The following is a 24535-nucleotide window of genomic DNA, read 5'->3' as shown; positions in this document are numbered from 1 at the left end:
ATTTGGTACGAAACTTTCTGCCTAGACTGAATGTTAGTTTAGATTAGACTTACTAAAAATGAAAAATTTCATAAATGCAGTCAGAGAGTGGCGTCCCTTATTAGCCTATGCTGACTGACACTTAACAAACACTCATTAAGCTCCATTTTCCCAAAGCGCTGCATTTTGCGATGTGAATGGATGATTATCAAACTCAATACATTTTTATGCCCCCAGATCAAACGATCGGTGGTATATTGTTTTTGGCCTGTCTGTCTGTCATTGTGTGTCTGGTGAAAGGTCAAGGTCATCCTTCAAGGTCAAAGGTCAAATATATGACTTCAAAGCGCAGTAGGAGGCATTGTGTTTCACAAACACAGCTCTTGTTTTTTTAAATACAAAAAGACACATGAAAATGTGAGCGTTCATAACAGCGAATATGCGAATTTAAAGTAAGTACCATGTTTATCTGTAATCTGAAACCTGTAACTGTAAGTTTACAAGTAACATATTTATTTGTACATCTTTCCAAAGTATTCAAAAACAATAGTAATGTGATCAGTAAACAAAAATATAAATCCTGCAATCCTGCAATACAAACAGTACTTTCATATTTATAGTATTATACAAATACCGTACAGCGGAATCACTTAAATTTGCAGTGCACAAATTTGGAAATAGTTGTTTTTATCCAACAGAAACACCCAACGTTAGCGCAATCATCCATTAACCATTTATGGAATGACACTTTGTTTATTGCAAAAAACACATTTGTATCATAGGGATTGGGCATTTATTTGGCAAGGGTCCATGTCTCCACTTATGAAAAATAGGGGTCACATAATTAGATGTAGACCACAGATACCGTGGGTCACACTAGGTCAAACTGACACCTTTTTGTTTATTGACTCTTAAATTTACCATCCACATCCAGTGTGATGATACCTTACTTAATTGAAAATTTCCGAAACAATGTATTAATGAATTTACTTACATGTAAGCTCATGCCTCATTTAACTTTTACATAAAAAATATCTATATGATCTTTGCAATAAAAAAATTTAATATTGCAATGAAAACTCCAACACTTTCCATCAAAATAGAAACTGGCTATTAGTAAATAATTAAGATTGTCATAAATGTGTGCACAGGCCAGAGCCCAAAAAGCTGTAAGTACAACTCTACAAAACATGAGTGATTCCTCAGTATTCAAACAGTATTATGTTATGCAACATATTATAGACCTAACATCACACAACACAACGATCATGCCATTCATGAAACAACAAATGAGTTGTGTTCTGAGATAACTGGGCATAATGCATGTGTGTAAAGTGTCGTCCCAGATTAGCCTGTGCATTCCGCACAGGCTAATCAGGTACGACACTTTCCGTCTAAATTGGATTTTTGCTAAAAAGAGACTTCATCTGAACGAAAAATGTCATAGAAGCGTAAAGTGTCGTCCCTGATTAGCCTGTGCAGACTGCACAGGCTAATCTGGGACGACACTTTACGCACGTGCATTATGCCCAGTTTTCTCAGAACACCACTCAAATACTCAGATTTTCAATGAGATACACAAAATTCCAGGACACAGCAGCACCTAGCCTGTTGTACAAGTGACATTAATTGATTAAATGTAACATGCATAAAATAAATGTTCATTCAAATGCCACCCTTACATGAATATGTATACCTGTAAGTTTAATTAGAGGACATGATTTAAACATGGACTTCTTGCGAAATGGCATGTTAAATATAAATCTGTGCAAAGCACTTGTGATACTGACAGCAAAGTAAGTCATAGTAATTGCCATGGCAATCCAAAATTTGATTTAACTAACGCATCAACTCTCTTTAAGATAATTGATTTTCAATTGTCAAATACTTAATTCTAAAGCACTAGTATTGAGTTGTTTAAAACATAACTTATGGACTAGAATAATAAAATGCCAGCATTAGCCCTAAAGAAAGTTCAGAAATCCACAATACTTTTAAAGGACAAAACTTTGAATACAAGCACAAAAACTTATTAAGCTGAACTATGGCACCATATTAAATGTGATTATATAACATACACACAAGTACATAAAGACAAAATTTAAAGTAACTATCCTATCTTACACTTACTGACGATCAAAATGAAATCTTGATTCAAACTCAGTTTGTCATGCTTAAAAAAAATACCAGTAATTCATATGAACACTTGCCGATACACACAATGCATATACATGTACTCGCAATCCAACAGCAGATGCTCTGCCCACAGTTTTATTTATTACATAACTTATTCAATGATGGATAACAATTGCAAAAGTATATTTTTTTACATCAATCAAATGTGAAACATTGTCAATGCCCGTATTTTTACAATAAATTCTAACACAGCTTGTCTAAAGTTTCACTGTCAACGGCCAGATAACAAAACAGCACTTGTATGACTGTCAGATACACTATCTACATTAGTTATATTATTTTACGAGCGTTTAAACCCAGACCATCAACAGTGCACACCATCCACTCATAGAAAAAAACGAAATTATCACAGATATAACAATCTGAAATCGTTTTTGAATTTGTGATTTTATACAAAGTAATTATTGTCAATGATAAACAAACATGAAAGGAAATCAGATCCAAGAAAGAATTGCATTATCTAGAACCAGATGCCCAAAACTAGTCAACAGTAGCATCCTTGAGTGTCAATACTGTTTACACTGTCAGCAATGACAGAGCTCTGTCATCTCCACCACTGCAGTGAGAAGTGGACAACCAATGAACACATGAAATGCATCATATCACAATGCTAGACACCAAAACTGGACAAATTCAAATTCATAGTAATCCAAACATCAGTCTTGGCTTTCGTCACTATCAAAATCTTCGCTGTCCTCAAAATCAGAATCCGATTCGTAGTCTTCCACCTCAAGTTCGGGTTTGTGCACTCTGTTTGCTATTCTGCGATTTTTATTCTTCAACTTTTCTGGATTCACACTGACGGTACTCTCAGCTCTAGGGCCAGCATTAAATCTCTCCACCAACGGGAATATAAACTCAATGGCTGATTGGATGTTGGCCACTCGTGGAGCTGAAGTAAATGAAGAAGGTGTTATTCCAATTTATATGCTAGGGGAAATTAGGAGAAAAACACAAATTTTCAAATTGCTGGCCAAAAAATTGCCAATGGAAGGTTTCAAAAATTAAAAAATAATAATATATATATTACATGCAACATTTAGTTAGATTGAATATGCAGCTCTAGGTCTTCAACCTAAGTAAATATCATATTGACAACTTGATAACACTTAGTTATCCATTGTTAAGTTTTTGGCTGCAAAAAATCAAATAAACTATTTTCTCAACATAAAGACTTCATGATGTGAATTTTCACAATTTCAGGGATTTTTGCATTTTTTCCAATTTGGAAAAAAAAATCGCTGTTAGTAATGTAATGTTTAATCAAACAAAACATTATGAGTACACATTGTTTATTAAACAAACCTTACTTAAACATAGGATGATTTCAAATAACTCTAGCACATTTGGCTTTAAATTTCATGTTTTTTTCCCGAGAAATATAATACACTGACATTGATTTGAAAGCTAGTGCCAGTAATTTAATACATTTTTCTTCAATTTAGGTAACTAGCAAACGATTCTTCATTATTGGAACAAGAAATCTATCCACATAAGATAATCCCTAGTTTCTTTGTGTATATGAGTGTGTTATTCTGTCAAGTCATTCTGGAAACTATTTTAAGATGATTTCTACATTGCGCTACAAAGCGTACCGGCCTTGGCTCACCTGTCACTGTTATGCTACCAGTGGAGAATATTTTCAGCGTTGCTTTGGGATCTTTAATCCTGTATGTCACTCCGGGATGCAGCTCAGGCTCATAGCTGTTCAACAAAATCACAGAATATTTAACATCCTAAAAGCTTTTCCTCGCTAAGCTGAATAACAAATGACTCCTGCCATGCCAAAATAATTCTTATGCCATATGCACATAGTGTAGCTCCAGCCCAACCTGTGCGACCAGTCTGGTCAGGAGCACCCGTCCTCTGTTGAGCCCCCAAACCCGTGGGTGTCTGTATTGCTTTCAGGGTTGCTCTTGACCATATGCATGTCATGGCTGGTCTGGAGCTATGCTGGCCACATTTGGCATAAGACCCATATTCACATGTTGTTGCTCTAATCAGATTTATTAATACATCAATTGGGAATAAGACAATATGTTCTTAAAACAGAAATGAAACATCTTCAGATATATAAAAAAAGAAAAAATCAAAGGATAGTATAAATTATAGATGTATATTGTTACTATGAACTGATGGAAATGAAAGGCAAATTATCCTCAAGATAATGTACACTTTATAAGTGTAATTCAATTGTGAAATTTTGAGCATATGCTACCCATATGATAAAGAACTAAAACACAATATGTCAGATATATATTATTTATATACATATACGTGTAATATTATTATAAAGTAAAAAAAAAACAATATGCCATAATTTTGCCTAAACTCATTGCAGCAAAATGTTATTTTAACAATCGTGTACATATAAAAGGTCATTCAATTGTAAAAGCTTGAGAAAGCTTAATCTTGTAGAAAAGGAGGCTTTCAAAACACTCCACAACGTTGGGCCTAAAGCGTTCTGCATGTCTAATGATGTTTGTACAATGATTGCAGTGATTATTATTTTTAACAATAGTCAATACACACCTTGCTTCTTTGTGCTCCCGAGAAAAGTTTGTGATGTTGAGGCAGAACGGTAACGCACATGTGCCCAAAACGTTCACTATACGGAAGTTGCTGAATTTCACTTTGTATCCGAGCTTTTGAATCTTTCTTGCAAACCTTCTGGCTGCTATCTTGGCATCTTCTTCCCTAGGAAGAAAAAGGAATTCAGAATAGAAATGACAGCTCTTTATTTATAAGAAAATATTCTGCACGAAATCTCCTTTGCAGGAATTAGTTTGTGTGTTTGTTAAATGTTGGTTTTGATTTTTCATAACTTTTACCAGTAGTTCACATCACCAAGATTGATATATTCATCAAACTCACGCTTATCCAGGACTTGTTGACCTAGGCTTAGATTTTGACCACTATTATAAGCAAACATAAATGCCAGTGACAACTGCCTTCTTAAATGGAACAAAGGGGCAGAATAGCTGCATGACAAATCAAAACACAACTTCTGTGTTATATGACACCATTGACAATCAGGTGCCTGATACTGGTTAACTACTCTTCTGAGCTTCTGAGCCGCCAACCTTCTACTCTCTAATTCTACCACAACCCCTGACCTTGCCAAGTGCACAGATGATGTGCAAAGAATTATCAGAAGATCTGTTATGCCGCAGTCAGGAGGAAGTGACCGTCGATCAGCCTTACTTTTTATGGCAGTACCACCTCCAGCTCTTCTTTCCGTCCAAGATGGAATTACAAAAAAGTTGGCTGCCTTTAGCATCTGAACCAACAAATGATGCCATAAATGGAAGAAAAATTGACAACACAGTGAGAGGTTTCAAAATGTGCATCTTCAAGGCTGTTAAAGAAACAATACAGTGTTCTGGAAGGATTTTATTTAATAATAGGAGCACAAATGACAGAATTTGCAGGACAACCTGGTCTAAGGTATACTGCAACACGGTTGACTCGCTGTACTTTAGGAATATTCACTTGCGCGATGAAACCATCTTCATATATCAGATAAATGATTTAAAGGGCAATCATATTTAACTTAACTTTATTGGACAATTGCCTTTTTATGACGAAAATCCTTCAATATTAACTGCCCTAGAAACAAATCCAACACCACTGTCTGCCATTGTTGTTCATTTTTTCGCGGGGTAGATTCGCGGTAAATAGGGTAAACAGCACCAATATTAAATTAAACATGAATAATCAAAGCTCTGACATACTTTTCAAGGTAACAACCAATAACGTATATTACAATTTAAATATATGGAATTTGAGCCATAAAATAAAATTAATAGCACAGTTATTTTCAAGCACTGCAGTGCCCCAGATAAGCTGCGTATCTGCGTCTTTCACCCTATTAAAATGTTTAAAAACGCAAAGAAATACAATATCATGCGTATTGAAAACGCAACCAATTTGACTTTTACGCAAATTCCTAAAATTCGATGCGTACAATACAATAGCTTCAATCGAAAATTCTTTGCTCATTTTCGGTATATCCTCTTTGCAATTATTATCGTAAAGCCACGTCGCTTTTAGGTTACAATAGACTAAATCATTTTGGTGTTCAATGCTTTACCCTCTAAAGAATGGAACGTCATTTATTTGAAGACACAATTCTCTGTATGGGCACTTGCCATGACTTTATTTTTGAATATTTCTGTGTGCATGTGGTAGGGAAAACATTGTTGTATACTACAAATTCAGTGTTTTGCTTATAGGTTGGAGACTACATGAGATTTTGACAGATGGCGGGAAACCCTCATCAACTGTAGATCAGCCGGTAAAAAGGTGGCCTTAAAACAGTGACCGTTGATTCGCGTCGAGTTCTTTCTTACATAATGGATGACCTACCTTTTTTATTGTGTAAATCCATTCGGCTTGGCATGCTCTTTAAGAAAAGGTATGGGTATGGGGGTGTCTACGCGCAAAAGTTTGACATTATTTTTTGTTGAAGTTGTCGGTTTTACATTGAATTTGTTAAGGAAATCTTTTGGTGTATTGTGACCTTTTATTCAGCAAGCGTCTGGATGAAGGAGCAGGAAAACAGTCAAAGCTATTCAAACGCTCTGCGGACTAGATTTCATAGTTAATTTCAGCATCTGACCAAATTATTTACGACATACATGCGTTTTCAATCTTATTTAATCCGTCGCTCATTGTGCATGTTTTTGTAAAGCATCTGTACTTTCAGTTTCTATAACGATGCCAAATAAAAATGTCTAAGAGAGGTCGAAAGACGTCCGTGATTGTTGCGCCAAAATATCAATAGCTCACAAACATTTTGAACCAAGAAAGCAAGAGCCATTAAGTGACTAATCATTTGTGTTATCGATTTTTTAAGTTTAAAGTTTATATTATGGACAGTTTCAAGAATCAAAAGATGTTTATTAATTATAATAGTTTACAGTTTTATTGAATCAATACAAGCGTGCAGCTTAAACAAAAGTAATCTGAATCTGAATGGATACGTTCAAGTGACCAAGATTGGCTTTTGTTCAACGGGGAATGCAGCAATGATTTTAAGGTATGAATTTTTATTTCAAGACCGAAATCACCCTTTTTTTTTTTTAATTAATGGGTGAAAACCCTATTTCCCAAATAATTATCTGGGGCACTGAGCACTGTCATATTTTTTCGTTACGAACATTAACTGAACTATAAAAATTCCTATATTGTTAAAGCCTGAGTGTTGTGAAATTTAATAACCAAAAATCGATTCATGATGGCAGCAGGAGATATTTTCTGTCAGATTTGACAAGTAGCTCACGCAGGTTTGTTTATAAACAAGAGCTAGAGGTGGCTAATGAAATAACGCGAGTCAACCCGACCCGCGAGTTAACCGTGTTTGAGTATAGAGAGAAGGTTAAAAACCTCCCCGGCCAAGAGAACAACATCAAATACCCAGAAAGCAATGACTGATAGTTGAAAATCGACCTAAACAGTACAAGGAAGGGATGAAGGGAAAAGACATCCAAAATGAACATGAAGAGAGGACTCGGCGATTTTTTTCCTTCTTTATAAATTACCGGTAAAAGGCACTTTCCCAATTATGAAAAAACTACAAATTTACCAATTGCTGGCCTAAAAATTCCCAATTTAAGGTAAAAAAAAAAAAAAAACAATTTATTTATTTTTTTGGGAAAATGCAACATTTTGTTAGTTTCCCTATGCAGCTCTATGATTTGAACCTAGGTAAATATAATATTGACAGCTTGAAAACACTTCTTTATCAATTTTAAAGTATTTGGGAGCATAAAATCAAATACACCAATGTCCCAATTTGAGGGTTTCACGACTCGATTTTTCCCAATTTGAGGGTTTTTACTACTCAATTTTTCCCAAATTGGACCGGTACGGGTACTTTTCCCAATTGGACAAAAAAAAATGCTGGGACTAGATGTGGATACAGACCAAAACAGTACATGACGAGCGATACAGATCAGAAAATCTTGAAGGAAGAATGAAAGAAAACCTTGACAAGAATGCTTTGTATCAAAACACCAATCACTGCTGAGGAAGGATCAGTGGACTGTAAATATAGAGAACCTGAATCGTAATGACTATCTGGCACTGCCTACCTATGAAAATACATAACCATCTGTACCACACTCCCCCATCTCACCTCAAAATACAAGCACAGTGACTTCAGCAAGAAAGCCCTGATGCTGGACATGCCTGAAGACAGGTACCTCCAGGAAGCATGTATAATGGCCAACAAATGTGTCAGCAACCAAGGCAGCCAACTAAGTGCCCGTGTGCAGAAAATGACCTAACAGCTAAACTTATTCTCCAGGAACTCCAAACCACTTATGCAAAATGTGAGAGCGGGGGGGGGGGCCTGTGAGCCTGCAGGCAAAGCTGTATGACTAGGTGCAATATCTACAAAGGACAAGGTCCTCTCTGACCATCAGGGGAAGCTACCCATATTTAGCACTGTTTCCCTTTTATTGTATATTTTTTATTATATTTCTATTATATTATATTTTTTACTTACTCATTCCTTATTACATGTGTACATGCTTAAAGTATATTTATTGCTTTTTTATAATTTAGTATACCTGACACTCAAATTAGACTATATTGTAATAATTAATAACAAAGTGAATGTAAACTACGGGTTTTTGCCAGGTTTTTTGTTCTTTTTGTTCTAAAGGGAATTTTTCCAATAAATAGAGAAGTATACTTTTTTGATGGGGGAAGCCACCCATATTCAGCGTTAAAAATGCAAATCGAGGGCTCAGAAGGACGACAAATTACATCTTTACCTCATGACTATAAGTGAACCAGTGAGGGAGACCAACAAGACATGTGTGCCGGCCTGGGATTCAAACTCACAATTACAACTGTCACATGAGTATCAATCCAATGCTTTACAAAATGAATTAACAGAGCCCAGCTAATGTTATATTTGAAATTGCATGCACATTTAATTATGTTTACTTGTATATTATAGGAACTTGTAAACTAGTAAATTGCACAGCTATTGTACAAGCAAGTCTTTCCATTGGATGTGTAGACACTGCCCTATATTTGTGCATGCAAGTGCAGATCTATACTTACGTTAAAGCTCCAGTGCATGTGATTTTCCCTGAGGACCAAACACTGGCTGTGGTGTATGGACGTCGAATTCTCATATTAAGCATCTAGAAAGAGATATTTGTCATGAGCTTTTAAAGGTTTGACAGGGATTTTTAAGCCATTTTGGGAAAAGGAGTCTGGTCAAATTGGATTTTTTTATCAATAACTGTGGAAAATTTGGGAATTTTTTATCTACAAAAAGGACCTGATTGGGATTTTTTTATCAACAAATATTGACACAACAGGTCTTTTCCAGGCCATTTCGGGAAAAACTCATATCAATTATAGTTATATATTTTTAGGATGTTTAGAAAGTTTAAATATAGAGTCTAATAATCATAAGTCATAATAGAATTATTTCTTTAAAAAAAAAAAAATGAAATTGGGATTTTTTAATTATTTCGGTTTGGGATCGGGTCCGTTTGCTTTGGGATCGGGTCCATTTGCTTAAGCATCGGGTCGGTTTTACAGCCTTTTTTACATAGCAGAAAACCCCCTGATTTGATCAAACCAAATATGTGCAGACTAATAAAACAATACAATTATCAGTGGAACTAATGAATTCTCATGTATAATACAGATTGTCAATGTATATGTTTATTGTAATAATTAAGGTAAGGGGAAAAATGTGGACATGACTCTTTTATGAATTATAAAAGGACCAAACAACCTAACAAAAGCTAGCTGGAGAGGTGCCAAAAATGTCAATGGAACTGCCTCATGAGTTACACAGATATTGCACATCAATGAAAATTACTTTTTAACAAAGATCACAGCCTGATAAATTATTGATCCAAAACATCTAGACAATATGCCCAGGTCCACCCTGTACAGACCCAGTATATGATGTCTCTTCAAACTGAGATAATATGATCCTCAATTTGTATACAGAAACAACATTTAATGCTGTAAAATCTTTAAGTTTGGAAAAAAATAGCATTTTAATAGCTTCAATACTGAAATTACTTATGAATTTGCTACATTTGGTTTTTAAATTGTGTTAAATATACCCATTGTCATTCAACCACCACTTCTTCCAGGGGTTAACGTAAGAAATTGACACTCACTTGCCCGGAGGCCAAATTACTTTGAACATCTACTTGCCCTCATAAAAAACTGGTTGCCCTATTTTGAAGTCAATTTTTTATTGTCATTTGATCTTTAAAGCATTGATTCACATGCATTATTATGCTAGATTTAATTTCAGCTATATTGAATGTATCAAAAACAAGATGTGTTTGTGAAACACAATGTCCCCCTATATGATGTTTGACCTTGAAGGATGACCTTGACCTTGTGAAGGATGACCTTGACCTTTCACCACTCAAAATGTGCAGCTCCATGAGATACACATGCATGCCAAATATCAAGTTGCTATCTTCAATATTGCAAAAGTATTCATAAAATAAGCGATTTGGGCCACATATATTTGACCTCTGACCTTGAAGGATGACCTTGACCTTTCACCACTCAAAATCTGCAGCTCCATGAGATGCACATGCATGCCAAATATCAAGTTGCTATCTTCAATATTGCAAAAGTATTTATAAAATAAGCGATTTGGGCCACATATATTTGACCTCTGACCTTAAAGGATGACCTTGACCTTTCACCACTCAAAATGTGCAGCTTCATGAGATACACATGCATGCCAAATATGAAGTTGCTATCTTCAATATAGCAAAAGTTATTGCAAAATGTTAAAAATGGCGCAAACAGACCAACAGACAGACAGGGCAAAAACAATATGTCCCCCACTACTATAGTGGGGGACATAATAAAATAATAATCCTTTTTTTAATATAAAGTTTTCAACAAAACAAAATCTTGACAGTTATTTCATAGAATAGTCACTATTGAATATAATACATATGAAGAGTTTATTACTATTGGGCCTTATTAAGACAACAAAGTTCTGAATAATCTGTGAATGGTCTACCTTTTTTAGCAATGTAATGCACATTTCAAAATTTGAAACACAACTGGGAAATAGTTTTTTCATTGAGCTTTTGTAATGCCTTATGGGCCTCAGAATTTGTTTTGTCACTATTATTTTGAGCCTCATCCTTTTTTACATTCATTTAGTGTGACTGTGAATCCTCATGTGCTTTAACAGAATCTTTTCGAAAAAAATTTGAACCTGTTACGAAACTACCGTTGTTTTCAAATTTGAGACAAATCTTGCATTTCATCAATCGCGACTCTTTATCAAACTCAAGCCATGGAAATTCATCAAGCCACTATGTTTGTTGAAAGTTACCCTTTCGTGATTCATTTTCATATTTTGTCTTCCTTTCTTTTTCGGTTGTTTTGGTTTGTTTCTTTGAGTGTTTCGAGTTACTTTTATTAAAAATAGAAAAGATCGGCTGGACGCTACCATCCGCCATGTTGAAACGTCTGCCGAGAAGAACTTGTTTTGAGCGTTTAGATTGGCTTATACAACGCAAGCGACCAATCAAATCTCATTTTACTTGCACTTGATAAAAAAATATATTGACCCAAAGAAAATAAATACATACAAGGGGAAAAATCGAAAAAATACCGCAATTATGCTAGTACGAAACGGACTTGCCCCGTGAACTATCTTCTTTGGAAAATCACTTGCCCGCGACGATTTTAACCCGCTTAAAAAAAGCCCTGTCTTCTCTAATATGGGGCAAATTGCATTGTACAAAGTGTCTTTTGCGATTGATGTCAGTTCATACCCCATGTTGCCTGTGATATTCTACATTGCTCCCCTCCATGGCAATCTTCTTCAGGTTCAGGTGGCACTTGGTGCTGAAGGTACACACAACATTGCTGATGCTGATACTGATGTTCAGAGGCTCATCCTCAGGCATTGTGACATCCTCAATGACCTCTGGCGCCCCTAGGACTGCTGGGGTCCCGTTTTGGAACTGGGCCTGCATCATGTGAGGCAGCACTACGCCGTCTGCCATGATGGATTGAGCTGCACGTACAATGGATCTGAAATTATTTGTTGACACATTGACTTAAAAAACAGTAATTTAGTTTATTTACACTTTATAAGATAAAATAAAGCAAACATTATTAAATCATTTGTTTTTTAAAGTTGAGTTACATGTATATTACTGAACACAAATAGAGTGCATGGCCCCAAAAAACTGTCAAGGGAGCCAAACTGCAAACAGATTTTTGAAACTCCTTGAAAGACTGTCATGCATGAAGGAAAATCCATGGGTGACAACATGTTTTGATTCAGGAGAAACTACCAAATTCATTTTTTGGAAGGTGCTTACAAATGTTCCGATTATATGGCTCACTTGCATTGGTTAATATTAAGTCATTTACATGCTTCCTCTTTGTTTTAAAGGAATAGGACACAAGCTAACGATCAAGGGGAGAAAACTCAAAAATATTGTTTGAAAGTCTGTCCATGATTTGTTCTCATGGACTAACAGGCTGGAAATATTGCTTGGTTATAGGCCAACTGTGCGTAAACGGCTGTACAGATTTCTTTGAAGTAATTTTTTTTGAAAGGTAGTCCCATTGCCCATAAGAGGGCCAAGGGTTGCTTTGGATTAAAGCTATTTCTGACATTTTTGTGGCCCGTGAGGACAGGTCTATGATAAATTCTAGTTAATGACATTGTTATGATTCCAATATCAGAGGGTGTGGATTTTTTATTCATGGCTCTTTGTCAATTTTTCTCTCATTAAACATGATTTTATTTTTTTTAAATTGAATATATTTGGCTCCAGGGCCCATATACTATCCAGAGTATGTTACTTCCACCAGTGGATGAAACCAGCTTCGGTTCTTGAAGTTAAACTTCAAAGGAGGCCTAAAGAAACACTAGCACCCAAAAGAAGTGCATATGTTTTGAGCAATCCTCATCACTTTCTACAATAACCATGTGCAACAATGCCCAAGAATGGACCCTGTACATTTTCAGAAAAAAGGATATAATTACTGACAATAATACAATTTATTAATTGTGTAAATTAAACTGGAAATACAGACAGTCCTATTTTTCTATTACCAGAGAGATAACTGGAAGCTCATCTATCGAAACTAAAATATGACAACCATACATAATTCATATAATTAACTGCGGCGCTCTAAGTCTAGCAACAGTATTTTATTTACATAATGAATTCAATTTCATGTTGCCTTCTAAAATTCGCGAAAACACATGACGTAAATAACATATGAATAATATAGCAAATAAAGAGACCGCGTTCAAATTTATGTTGCCTTTAAGTTGCGACTGTCATAGTATTCTTACATTTGTGAATACAGATGCTGTTGTATATCCGACTTAACAGGCGTAAGTGATCGTTTCTTCGAGAAAATCGTACGGCACTTTTTTGTCTGCCATTGCTGTTCAACGACTTTCGGGTGATGTCGATATTTTCCGCAATTATTCGGCAGCTACTTCAAACGAACATATCCGGAAACCCCCGAACGCAAATGAGTACAGTAACACTTCGATAAAGTGCACTTAATAAATATGTCGAATTAAATTTAAAATGAAACTTCTAAGCTTAACGTACAAATATATACCTAGACCGAATGAGTCAGAGGCCGAGCACCCAACATAAATAACAAAGGGTGTAGGATTTATGGTCGAAAATAGTTATGAACAGTCACACAATGGCACGATATACAAATATTTACTTTCACTGTTAATCATTAAACGGTTAATCCCTAATTGAACATGGGCTTAAAATATACACGTATCTGGCTTCTCATTATCATGAATGCCTGTTAATTTCTCTGATGCAGTTGACACATTATTTTTATCTAGCACTAAACGTGTTTGATGAAAGCCGTTGGGATGTTCATGCATTTACCGATACGGGCGAATGATAATGCATTTCCGAATAATGGTGGAATGTTCGTGCAATCTTTAATACGGATGTAATGACCGCGCATTCCCCAATACGGATTGAATGTTTATGCTTTTCCGAATACGGGTGGAATGTTCGTGCATTCCCGAATACGCGTGGAATGTTCATCCGTTCCCGAATAAGGGTGGATTGTTAATTTTTTCCCAAATACGAATCCGTTCAAGTTCATACTGGCTATCCAGGATTGAAGGGAAGTGTCATTACAGCCATTTGCAACTAGATCCATAAATATTTAATGCTGTTTGGATCGGGTGAGTTTGATGCCAAACCGAACGAGTTTATGAATACCGGCCATACGCAAGTTGCGTAATACATGTACATGTACGTGTTTCTCTAGCGCTAACTACAGGCGGTGTTTAATTACGATTGACGAGAAGGTCATCGTCTACTTGAACATGAACAACGTTCGATCCTACATCAGAACAAATATGCAGTTTGTTTTTTATTGGATTCTCATAAAAAAATATAATAACATAAGACATAAAACCAATTATATTCGCATATTTCATAATCCACGTGCAGCTTGATGAAACCATACCTGCACATCGTTCCGAATTGTTGAAGCGTTTCATATACCTATGATATCAAATAATAGCTTTTGAACGTTGATATATTTCCCGTTTTGAGAAATTATTTACCGCGGTATCAAGTTTTGCGTTTAAGTGTGATTAATGTGTGCTTACACCATACTCGCACACCCACAGACATTACCACGCACGCATTATGGAACACGCATGGATCATACGCGAATACTATATAATAAAATACACCACCATCGCACATGCATATAGACATTTAAAATACGCCCATCTCAAAAGCATCTACGTAAACCCTGCAAGCATCAAATACACGCATGCATGACGTACTTAAACCACACACGCATAACGCGCCATACACGCACAAACTCACGCACACTACAGTCCACTCTCGTTATCTCGACATCGGATATCTCGATATTCTCGATATGTCGAAGTAAGCTCAATGTCCCAACGTTTTTCCTTCTTTATCTATATAAATAAACATCGCATATCTCGATTTTCGTTATGTCGAATAATTCGATATGTCGATATAAAATTTTGTCCCGAGTCCCGATTTTACATGTATTTACTGTGGTTTATCTCGAAGTGCGAATAACTGTTCCAGTGTCGGCAAAGGGTGAGAAATTTTGTCTTTGATACTTCACCGTCCCGCTTCGCCCGGCTGCTCCCGATACTGTGCGGTAGGAAATTGATCCGTTAATTGCATCAATGATCACACGTGTGTTATTTCGTTAGCCATTAACACTTGAGTAAGGCCTGTCACTTTAACTGTCACTCTGGGGATATTGAGTAATAAAGATAATAAAGACAAGACTCAAAATGGCTTTTAATTTTTATTTGATCATGGACTAATAATCGATTTAACTTTGCATTTCAAACTACAAACTGTACATGTACAGTTCAGTATTCCGGAACGTGATTTACGCATGTTCAGATGGAAAACCCTCGTCTTGATTGGACGTCAATTGCATCAGAACTTTAAATAGCAACATTACCGAATGTTTATTTGACAGTTTAGAAAAATTATACCCGAATGTGTCCATGCAATTCTGTAATACTTAAAACATCATTTTAAGCATTTAAATAGCAAAATTAATCGTGCCTCGAAAAAACGCGTATATATCAGGTAGAGAGTATTATACCACACGGTGACGGCTTTTGTTAGACCACTTAGCAGGTATTTAGATGTTAAAAACAAGGTAAATGTTCGTATCATTTTTTCTTTGAAAACGCCTTATCGGATATCTCGAACTCTCGTTATCTCGATATTTTTTCTTGTTCCCGCCGACTTCGAGATAACGAGAGTGGACTGTAGTACGTACCACATACGCATCGAAATAAATCAAACGGGCTGAGATTTACACAAAAACACGTACATTCAAAAGTATGCATACAAAAAAAAAACTTGCTATGTGAAAACGGGGCTTAATGCATGTGCGTAAGTGTCATCCCATATAAGCATGTGAAGCCGCATACGAAGCTTTTCGTCTGGAAAGGATTTCATTAAGAAGAGACTTCCTTTAAACATTTCATTAAAGCGGAAAGTGTCGTCCCTGATTAGCCTGTGCGGAGTGCAGGTGCCACTATTTCATATCATCGCTCGTACGAAGCTTCGGCATACTTTAGGCGCTAAAATCAATCCTTATATCCACGTATGATCATTATAAACACAATAACGCAATCTATAACAACTATTCACTCTGTTAGCCTTAATCATTTGTCAAAATTGACCCCTGTTGTTCCAATAAGTCAACAAACGCAGCTAAACAACTGGTAACTTGTATTCAAATGAAACATCAGCATATTGATATCATTATTTAACAATTTGATAAGTATCTAGGTTTAGGTATATCCACTTCGACATCTATTGGAATTTCGTGTTCACAGGCCGCTTGGGGTTGAATGTATCGGTGAGTGATATTCTTGAATTTGTATTTCCAATTATCATTTAGAATAAATTCGGTATTGGAGATTAATTCATGTGAAAAATGGTTTAATTGAAAGGTGAGCTTTTAATGCAAATATAATAAAAACTATCAGCTCTTAGCATGCGTATTTTGGATGGATAAATTAGCAAAGATATTTTAACTCAGATAGAGTATATCATGGTGTATATATTATATATTTTTATATTTGTGCATATATTTTACGTAAAAATGATTCAAATTTACTGCATGGCATTTAACAAACTGTTTTGTCAAGAAAAAGGCAAACGGCTAATCAGGGACGACACTTTCCGCCTAAACTTGATTTTTGCGAAGAAAATACTTTCTTAAAACGAAAAGTATCATTAAAGCGGAAATGGTCATCCCTGATTAGCCTGTGCTCACTGCACTGGCTAATCTGGGACGACACTTTAAGCACATATATTTAACCCCTTATTCACAGAGCACGGCCCAAATGATGTACTTACAAATTAGTGAAACAACAATCCTATTTCAGAACTGAACCACGTGTCATTTGTTTAAGAAATATTTGATTGTGTAGTGTATATAAGAAATATTTAATTTTATTTTATGCTTTCCGGTGGTTTAAAGAGAAATATCAGTGAATTAAAACTGATATTTCACTGTTTTAAACAGTGAAAAATACCAGTGAAAAATATCGATAGTTTCACTGTTTAAAACAGTGAAATATCAGTTTTAATTTACTGATATTTCTCTTTAAACCACCGGAAAGCATAAAATAAATGTACTGTGAAATGACGTCATTTTTTCGACGAATATTTAATGTAAAATATACACAAGAACGTTACAACTATGTTTTTTTGTGTTCTTTTGATGGCTTCAACTAAATATCTATACTAAAATACATATAGCTTCAAATATACGCAACAAGGTCATCGTCGCCGTAATCATCATCCTAATATTAAAGGGATGTCAATGTCTTACATTTATGTTTAATGGACGATGTAATTGCACCTCAATTTAACAAAACAAAAGCAGTAGTTTAGAACTCACTTGTATTTGCATATTTGATTTGGGTATTGACGAAAATCCAACATTTAGATTAATCGATAATCGACTTTCATGAAAGTCGTGAAAAAAAACAGTGGATTATAAAAAAAGAGATAAAATTTCATCGATAATCGTCATGAATTCGATGATCAGTACGTATTTCAACAAAATAAAAATACTTGGAAATAAATCAAGAACGTGCCAGCTAATAGAAATAAAATATCAATATGTCCTTTAATGTTACAACATGTTAAATTTTAGTTAAATAACGTATTTTAGGAAATTCAAATGTTTTGAAAGTCGGATACCAAATTTTCATAGGCACTTCTATTACCGATCATCTCAAAGACAGTGGCACTTTGATTCCAGATAACTCGACACTTTTTACCAGATATAACACACTCTATTTAGTGAATCAGAAATGCAGAATTCGCTGTAAAATACTGCTATAGTAAACAGGCAATAAATAAAAATGTATGAACTGACGTAAATTAAAAACGAAATACCGAAACATGTTCTTATTTATTTGGAATATGATAATAAAAGGGAGTTTTCCGATCTCTTATAAATTTTGTGGCTACGCATCAGTATCGTCTTCATCCATATCGTGTTGATCCACATCATCCGTTGTATTTTCAATTCTCTTAATCTCAATTTACCACTTAAAACAAGTTTATTATTTAGACAATTGTTGTCGGTCGTCACTTGAAATATATTACTTCAAAAATAAGCATTTGAATCTTATTTAAAATTGGCACTTATAATATTAATTTTGTAAATTACACCCCCGGAAACCCGATATGCTGTGAAAGGTTGGACATGCTAGTCGAAGTAGCCGATAGATTTCAAAGAATTTCGGTAGGGTAAGTAAATCCAGTTCTATAATTGTTTAAAGGCATTTTTGAAATAAAATATATTTTGGTGTATACAAAGGAGGTATTACCACGTATGTTGTATCTGCGTGTTATCTATGCAAATACACGTAAGAAGGAGGCGTGGATTGCGTTTTGAAAATAAATTTTTATATTTTGCATATATAGTTACCAAAAAGAACGAAAAGAAACAAACACTTACACGCGTACATCGTCGGAGATGTTTGCAAAGCTCTCAACTTGAAGTCATGTATAATAGATACAAATTTAGTTCAAATGTATGAAAGTTTACCGCCCTTAATTGGGACTACAGGCAGAAAATATTATTATAAATGTTTAGTTTGATTACCGGACGTATATTTTTACCTGTATGAATCAATTGCTTTACATTTACAATGATTTTCAAACAATAAAAAAAGATACAAGTAAGCTGGAAATTAACTCAGCTTCAGAACGGATATAATTAAAAACCCTCAAAGTTCAATGAAAATGATCTACAATGCGTCAGAGTGGGCATAAATCAGCTGTAATAGTGAGCTTTTAAGTTTATTAATGAACTTCACTCATGTCATATCTCGACATCTTTGCACAGCACCATGTCATATCATTTTTTCATCAACATGTTGAAAGTAAAGTCGAACTTTTCCACCAATACGAATTTTTTTAAGAAACCCTGGCGGATATGTTACTCGGGGACATTGGTTAATATAATTGTCGCTGAAAAAACTTTTTCACTGACGTACCTTTAAAGAAATTTGTAAATAAAGTGCTAAATATGGGACAAATCCCTGCATCGTCGACTTTAAATAGCCATATTTCAATAAATCCTGAATATAAATAACCAGGATTTTTCAAACATACATGGTAATACCTCCTTTGCATGCACCAAAATATATTTTATTTCAAAAATGCCTTTAAACAATTATAGAACTGGATTTACTTACCCTACCGAAATTATTTGAAATTTATCGACTACTTCTCCTAGCATGTCCAACCTCTCACAGCATATCGGGTTTCCGGGGGTGAATTAATAGTAATACGAGTTTTGAAAACGAACAACGCCATTGGTTATATTTTACATGTGTATGTAAGTACGTTATGCATAGATTCTCAATGTGTCGGGCTTGACAATGCAAATTGATTCGTACTTCAAAATGGTTGGTAAGAATAGCCATTATATAAATAAATGCATTTCAGGTAGAAGATTAAACTCGGTTTTCAGAGTGCCCAATTTGTTGAAAGTCTCTGTTATCCGAAGTGCCCTATATCGGGAATCAAAGTATCCGCAACTTCATAAATGCCACCTATTAAAAATGCTCTATCTTCGTTTATATTTAATTGAATACGATCAAAATTTCAGTATTTGAAGAACAGTGATTACTCTACATACCGGAACATCAAACAATTTCTTGCAATATTTCTAAGTAGTTTTATTTTGTTGAAATATTTACTGTTTATCCAGTTTATGCTGTTTTCCGACCGATTTTTCTATTTTTTGGGGGAAAAATCTACCATTCTTCCGTGATGTTTTTCTTTGCAATAGAAAAGGATACACCATTTATAAACTCGACCATGCGCCTTGTCTAAAAAACTAATATTTATGATAAAACTTAAAAAAAACTGACGAACTTACCTCTCGCGCGTGACTTTTGTTGTTATCTGGTATCGAAGTGCCATCAGTTATCAAAGTATCCGCATACCCAGCGTGATTAGCGGACTATGCGCAGGCTAGTGTGGAGCATAAAAGTCCGCATAAGGCATACGACCCTTTTTCGTAAGACGCGGGTTATTATCATACAATACTAATTTCGTACAAAAACGCGCGCTGTCTTGCCTCAAATGTTATAAATGACAAGCTTGTACATACGTATACTAGAAAACTATTAATAAAACATTTCAATATTACGGTATGAAACATCATCCGGATATGTCATATAATATTTCGTCAGTATATTGATGCCAGCTTGAACTACCCTTATTGATTTTCAAATTTTATATATCAAACAACCGATAATCGATCTCTTTGAAAGTTGAATTTCTGCTCAAATGGTATATTTCGTTTAAAGGAAGTCCCTTTTACCGAAAATCTAGTTTAAGCGGAAAGTGTCGTCCCTGATTAGCCTGTGCGGACTGCACAGGTTAATCTGGGACGACACTTTACGCGCATGCATTTTGCCCATTTTTTTCTCAAAACATGACACACTTGTATTGATTTTCGAAACATATGACATATGATATGAAACAGTCCATTGCCAGTTTGAATTCATAGCTATTTCCCTATAAGCCAAGAGAAAGCAAACAATAAAAAGGAAACATTCAGTTTATGAAAGATTATGTAACATTCCATTTCACGTTATAATATAATCCAATAAGGAAATAAAGCGTAGACTATGTATATTTCATAGCAACGGGAAACAATATCGTGTCAAAAAGGTTTTTTTTTAATAATTAAAAGACAACCATAAATGATAAAGCCTTTCATTTCGTGTCAAATGTGGTACTTCATTGTTATTTTTCCTATGTCGAACTGTGATTGAATTGTCAAACGTCGATTTTTTAAAGCTTTGCGTATGAATAACGGATCAAACAATAAATATTGCAGTATTATTTCAATTAAAACATGTATTGTTGACTGTAATTAATACACAATTTTATTATTTCATGACACTTGAACATCATTCTAGGTCATCTATACGTATTCGGTTTTATTTTAATATATCAAAACGTAATAATTAAACAAAGTCTTAGTCTTTCCTGTAACTGTTTTTATCCGATTTGCTTTCTTTCATACACGAAAAAAAAACAAAAAAACTTTTGCAATCGACTTTTAAAAATTAGTAAATTGCTTTGATAAAGAACTTTTCGTCATTATAAGTACTAATACATAAAAACTCATATGTCAGTTTACGTGCGTACAATAATGGATAAGTAATTTCGGTTTTAGCATAGGCTAACGTATATGTTACACGCCACTATTTGTGCATTTTAATATTGATATTGGCGCAGTGAGCATATAATTTGATCCATTTCATCACCTCCAATATGCTCAATGAATAATTGGAAACTATTTTTTTAAGGCGTTTGATTATTAGTAATTGTTATTTAATTACCCACGAGTGCTATTTTATCCAAGATATCGTGCCGGATACTATGAATGTGTCATAGTATATCGTCACAACTGGCAGACACAATGCACATACTATTGTTATATATCCCTAGAGATTCTATCAGTTTGCCACTTCGCATCTTTTGAATAAGTTTTCAATACATCTGCCAAATTTCAGAACAAATCTGTAGTTGTTTTTATTTCTCGATCGAATGTGAGAAATAACTGATTCAATTATATATAGAGGCACCAAAATGAGCTAAACAGTTTTCATACATTTATTTATTGACCCGCGTCATGCTAAAATGATATTATGTCATATGTGACAAATGTTGCATCTGGTCAGGAGCAATCGTGAGGCATCGACTATCTTCGGAATCCTCCGTTAGATAGGCCGAAATATGTAATAAATCGTTTTCTGATCCAGAGTGGGTAAGGAGCTACCCTGTCCGATAACGAGACCACGAAACCTTGCGTGGACGACGCGGCATAATTATGAACAATCCTTATTACTTTATGTTAATACGTAAGGCACCGACATTTCAGTTAGTTTGCACTATTGAGATATGTGTGCAAAACATAACACAAATAGAAGTATTATATAGGCGTTCCATTTATTTCGGTAGGTATGCATTGTGGAAGGGTTTCTGCAAGCAAATGGCAATGCGATATATGCATGGACATGTGTACCGATAATTTATTTCATTTTAGTTTCAACCTATTCATTTTAGCTCGATTTCATAAAAAGCCTCTGGCTTATTGAAATCCTCTCGAGTTCCTTTCCTTTGTGTATTTGGGAAAGACCTAGCGAACGCTGCTCGTTTGGGGATCGAATCCGTAACCTCCCGTTGCGCCACGGTGACCTTAACGGATGATTTAATACACATACAATGCTATACGAGATACATATAACAATTCTATGTGTTGACGTACAATATGTACTGATACTTCTGTTAAACCTTCGATATAATATGGATGTACAATATTTTGCATATAAATACATGTACATACAAGTATTCAAACATAAGTATACACTTGATAGTATTTCGGGTTGACCTGTCAATCATTTCATCTTATTTATTTGAGCGATATGTTTTGCTTCAGTTCCCACACTGATATCAAAAGCGCCTCTGTGTGCCCAATGACGCTACCCGTGTGACGCCATAGCACCTGACGACGCCATGTTGGCCGAGAGTCCGCCGGGACATGTTTCCCCGCCGTTCTTTCACAACGAAGGGACGCGGAATAAGCGTCTGTCCGACGTGAAACGTGGGGCGGAGTACTATAAAAAGCTCGACCACATCGCGGAGGCGCAATGGAAAACAAATATACCCCAGTTTCCGCCAGTTCCGCGGAAGCTATCTGTATTACCGACGATATCGACGTCCGTCTTAAGCGAACCGGAATCGAGCTCACGTCGAAGTCAAACGTTCAATATGACGTCAACGCCACGTCAGAGCATCTCAATGATGTCAGGAGCTGACAGTACCGTGACCGGATATACTGGCTACACGGGAACATCGATGAGCCTTCCTTCCCACATTTCTAGAATTGTTCGCCACCGCCACGCCGATTACGAATCGCCGCTGGCTCCCATCTCCGACGACGAAGAACGGAACTACAATCCATGGGGAACCACCCGGAACCCCCTGGATGAGCAGACGATGCTTACGCCTGAGGACATGCGACCAAGGGAACTACCGTTTCAGTTCCGCGACTCCCGAAAACTCGTCATGAAACCTACGCCCAAGAGGTCAATGCCCATGAGTCGAGTTGCGGATTCAGTGCGCGAACGTCACCAGCGTACCGTAACAAACTTCCGGTCAAGAAACGGCACGATTCGCGTCATTCGTCCTCTGGATCCATTGCCTGAAATCGAGAAATATCACAGATCCTACAAACCGGAAGTCTTCGACATTGAAAATATTGAACGCGAGAAGACGTTCATGATGTTAGAACGCATTGACAAGATTTTGCATCCGAACCGGAAGTCGCCAAGGACACCGCTCGGTTCGAGCGAGGAAGAAATCCCGGCGACGTCAACTTCTTCCGTCACATTAACGGAAAATCCAAAAGAATTAAGAGACATTCAGTTTTCCATGAACTATTCTGAGTTACACCGGAAGAACACAAAAAGTCCGCAGGTTTTCAGTCCGTTAACAACTCCCCGTTTGGAACACAGTTCGCTTTCCAAGACTGCCAAAGATCAGAGATCAAGGTCAGAACGGCCAAAAAGGCCCCGAATCAAGTTCAACGAAGATCCGTTTAAATTACTCCCACCAAAAACGTTCTCTGACGTTTTAAAGTCGCTGGAGACATCGCTTCCAGATATTGATAGCAAATGTCAGTCTTGGATTGAAAAGAACGCGTAGAGATTTAAAACATTAAGGTGGTGCGTACCGTGACTGTTTAAAAACGCGTTATTTATGCAGATGAAAATACTTTTCAAAAATGATATAATTTTGCGTGTCTTGATTGTTTATGTACGCAATTTTAAATGATTATCTGTGTGCGTTTATGTTTAGAACTGTCAGTCGTGAAAAATTGATGGGGCATGGTTGTGGTTGTTGATCTTAGAAGTTTAAGTACTTATACCCCTGTGGTCCCTTTACTGCATTTAATAGACTATACTACCGGGGAATTTACTTTTCGTAATATACGTGAAACTCTAAACTTTACTCATATGTGCTTATTGCGTGCCGTACAGAACCATCTTTCAGAAATGTCAGGTATGTTTGTAAACTTAAAAAAATATAACAAAAACGGTTATGAAAATTTGACCCTCTAAACAAATTAACGGAAAACGATAATAACTATGGTTGCATAGAGGTGACATTCACTCCTCTGTTTTAAAATTGCACTCCTATTTTTTTCTATCTCGTGGCCACGACTTAATATCTCGTGGCCACGAGTTATC

The 24535-nt window shown here is 35.7% G+C and overlaps 2 protein-coding genes across 2 annotated transcripts; one reads left to right on the top strand and one right to left on the bottom strand.

Moving 5' to 3' along the window:
* Window positions 1–443: 443 nt before the first annotated feature.
* On the bottom strand, window positions 444–13638 carry LOC127880807 (TATA box-binding protein-like 1). The gene is made up of 6 exons (XM_052428243.1): window positions 13520–13638; window positions 11976–12237; window positions 9253–9335; window positions 4708–4872; window positions 3785–3879; window positions 444–3067 (listed from the first exon to the last, which is right to left on the bottom strand). The coding sequence occupies exons 2-6, from the start codon at window positions 12207–12209 to the stop codon at window positions 2832–2834; spliced, it is 813 nt and encodes a 270-aa protein (XP_052284203.1). The 5' UTR covers window positions 12210–12237; window positions 13520–13638; the 3' UTR covers window positions 444–2831.
* Window positions 13639–16459: 2821 nt separating this feature from the next.
* LOC127880802 (uncharacterized) lies at window positions 16460–24177 on the top strand. Its single transcript, XM_052428239.1, has 2 exons — window positions 16460–16593; window positions 22723–24177. The coding sequence occupies exon 2, from the start codon at window positions 22800–22802 to the stop codon at window positions 23988–23990; it is 1191 nt and encodes a 396-aa protein (XP_052284199.1). The 5' UTR covers window positions 16460–16593; window positions 22723–22799; the 3' UTR covers window positions 23991–24177.
* The last annotated feature ends 358 nt before the right edge of the window (window positions 24178–24535 follow it).

Source organism: Dreissena polymorpha, chromosome 5, assembly GCF_020536995.1.
Source record: "Dreissena polymorpha isolate Duluth1 chromosome 5, UMN_Dpol_1.0, whole genome shotgun sequence".
NCBI classification, from domain to species: domain Eukaryota; kingdom Metazoa; phylum Mollusca; class Bivalvia; order Myida; family Dreissenidae; genus Dreissena; species Dreissena polymorpha.
The sequence above is the reverse complement of the archived record's forward strand: the minus strand, read 5'-3'. Positions and strand labels throughout refer to the sequence as shown.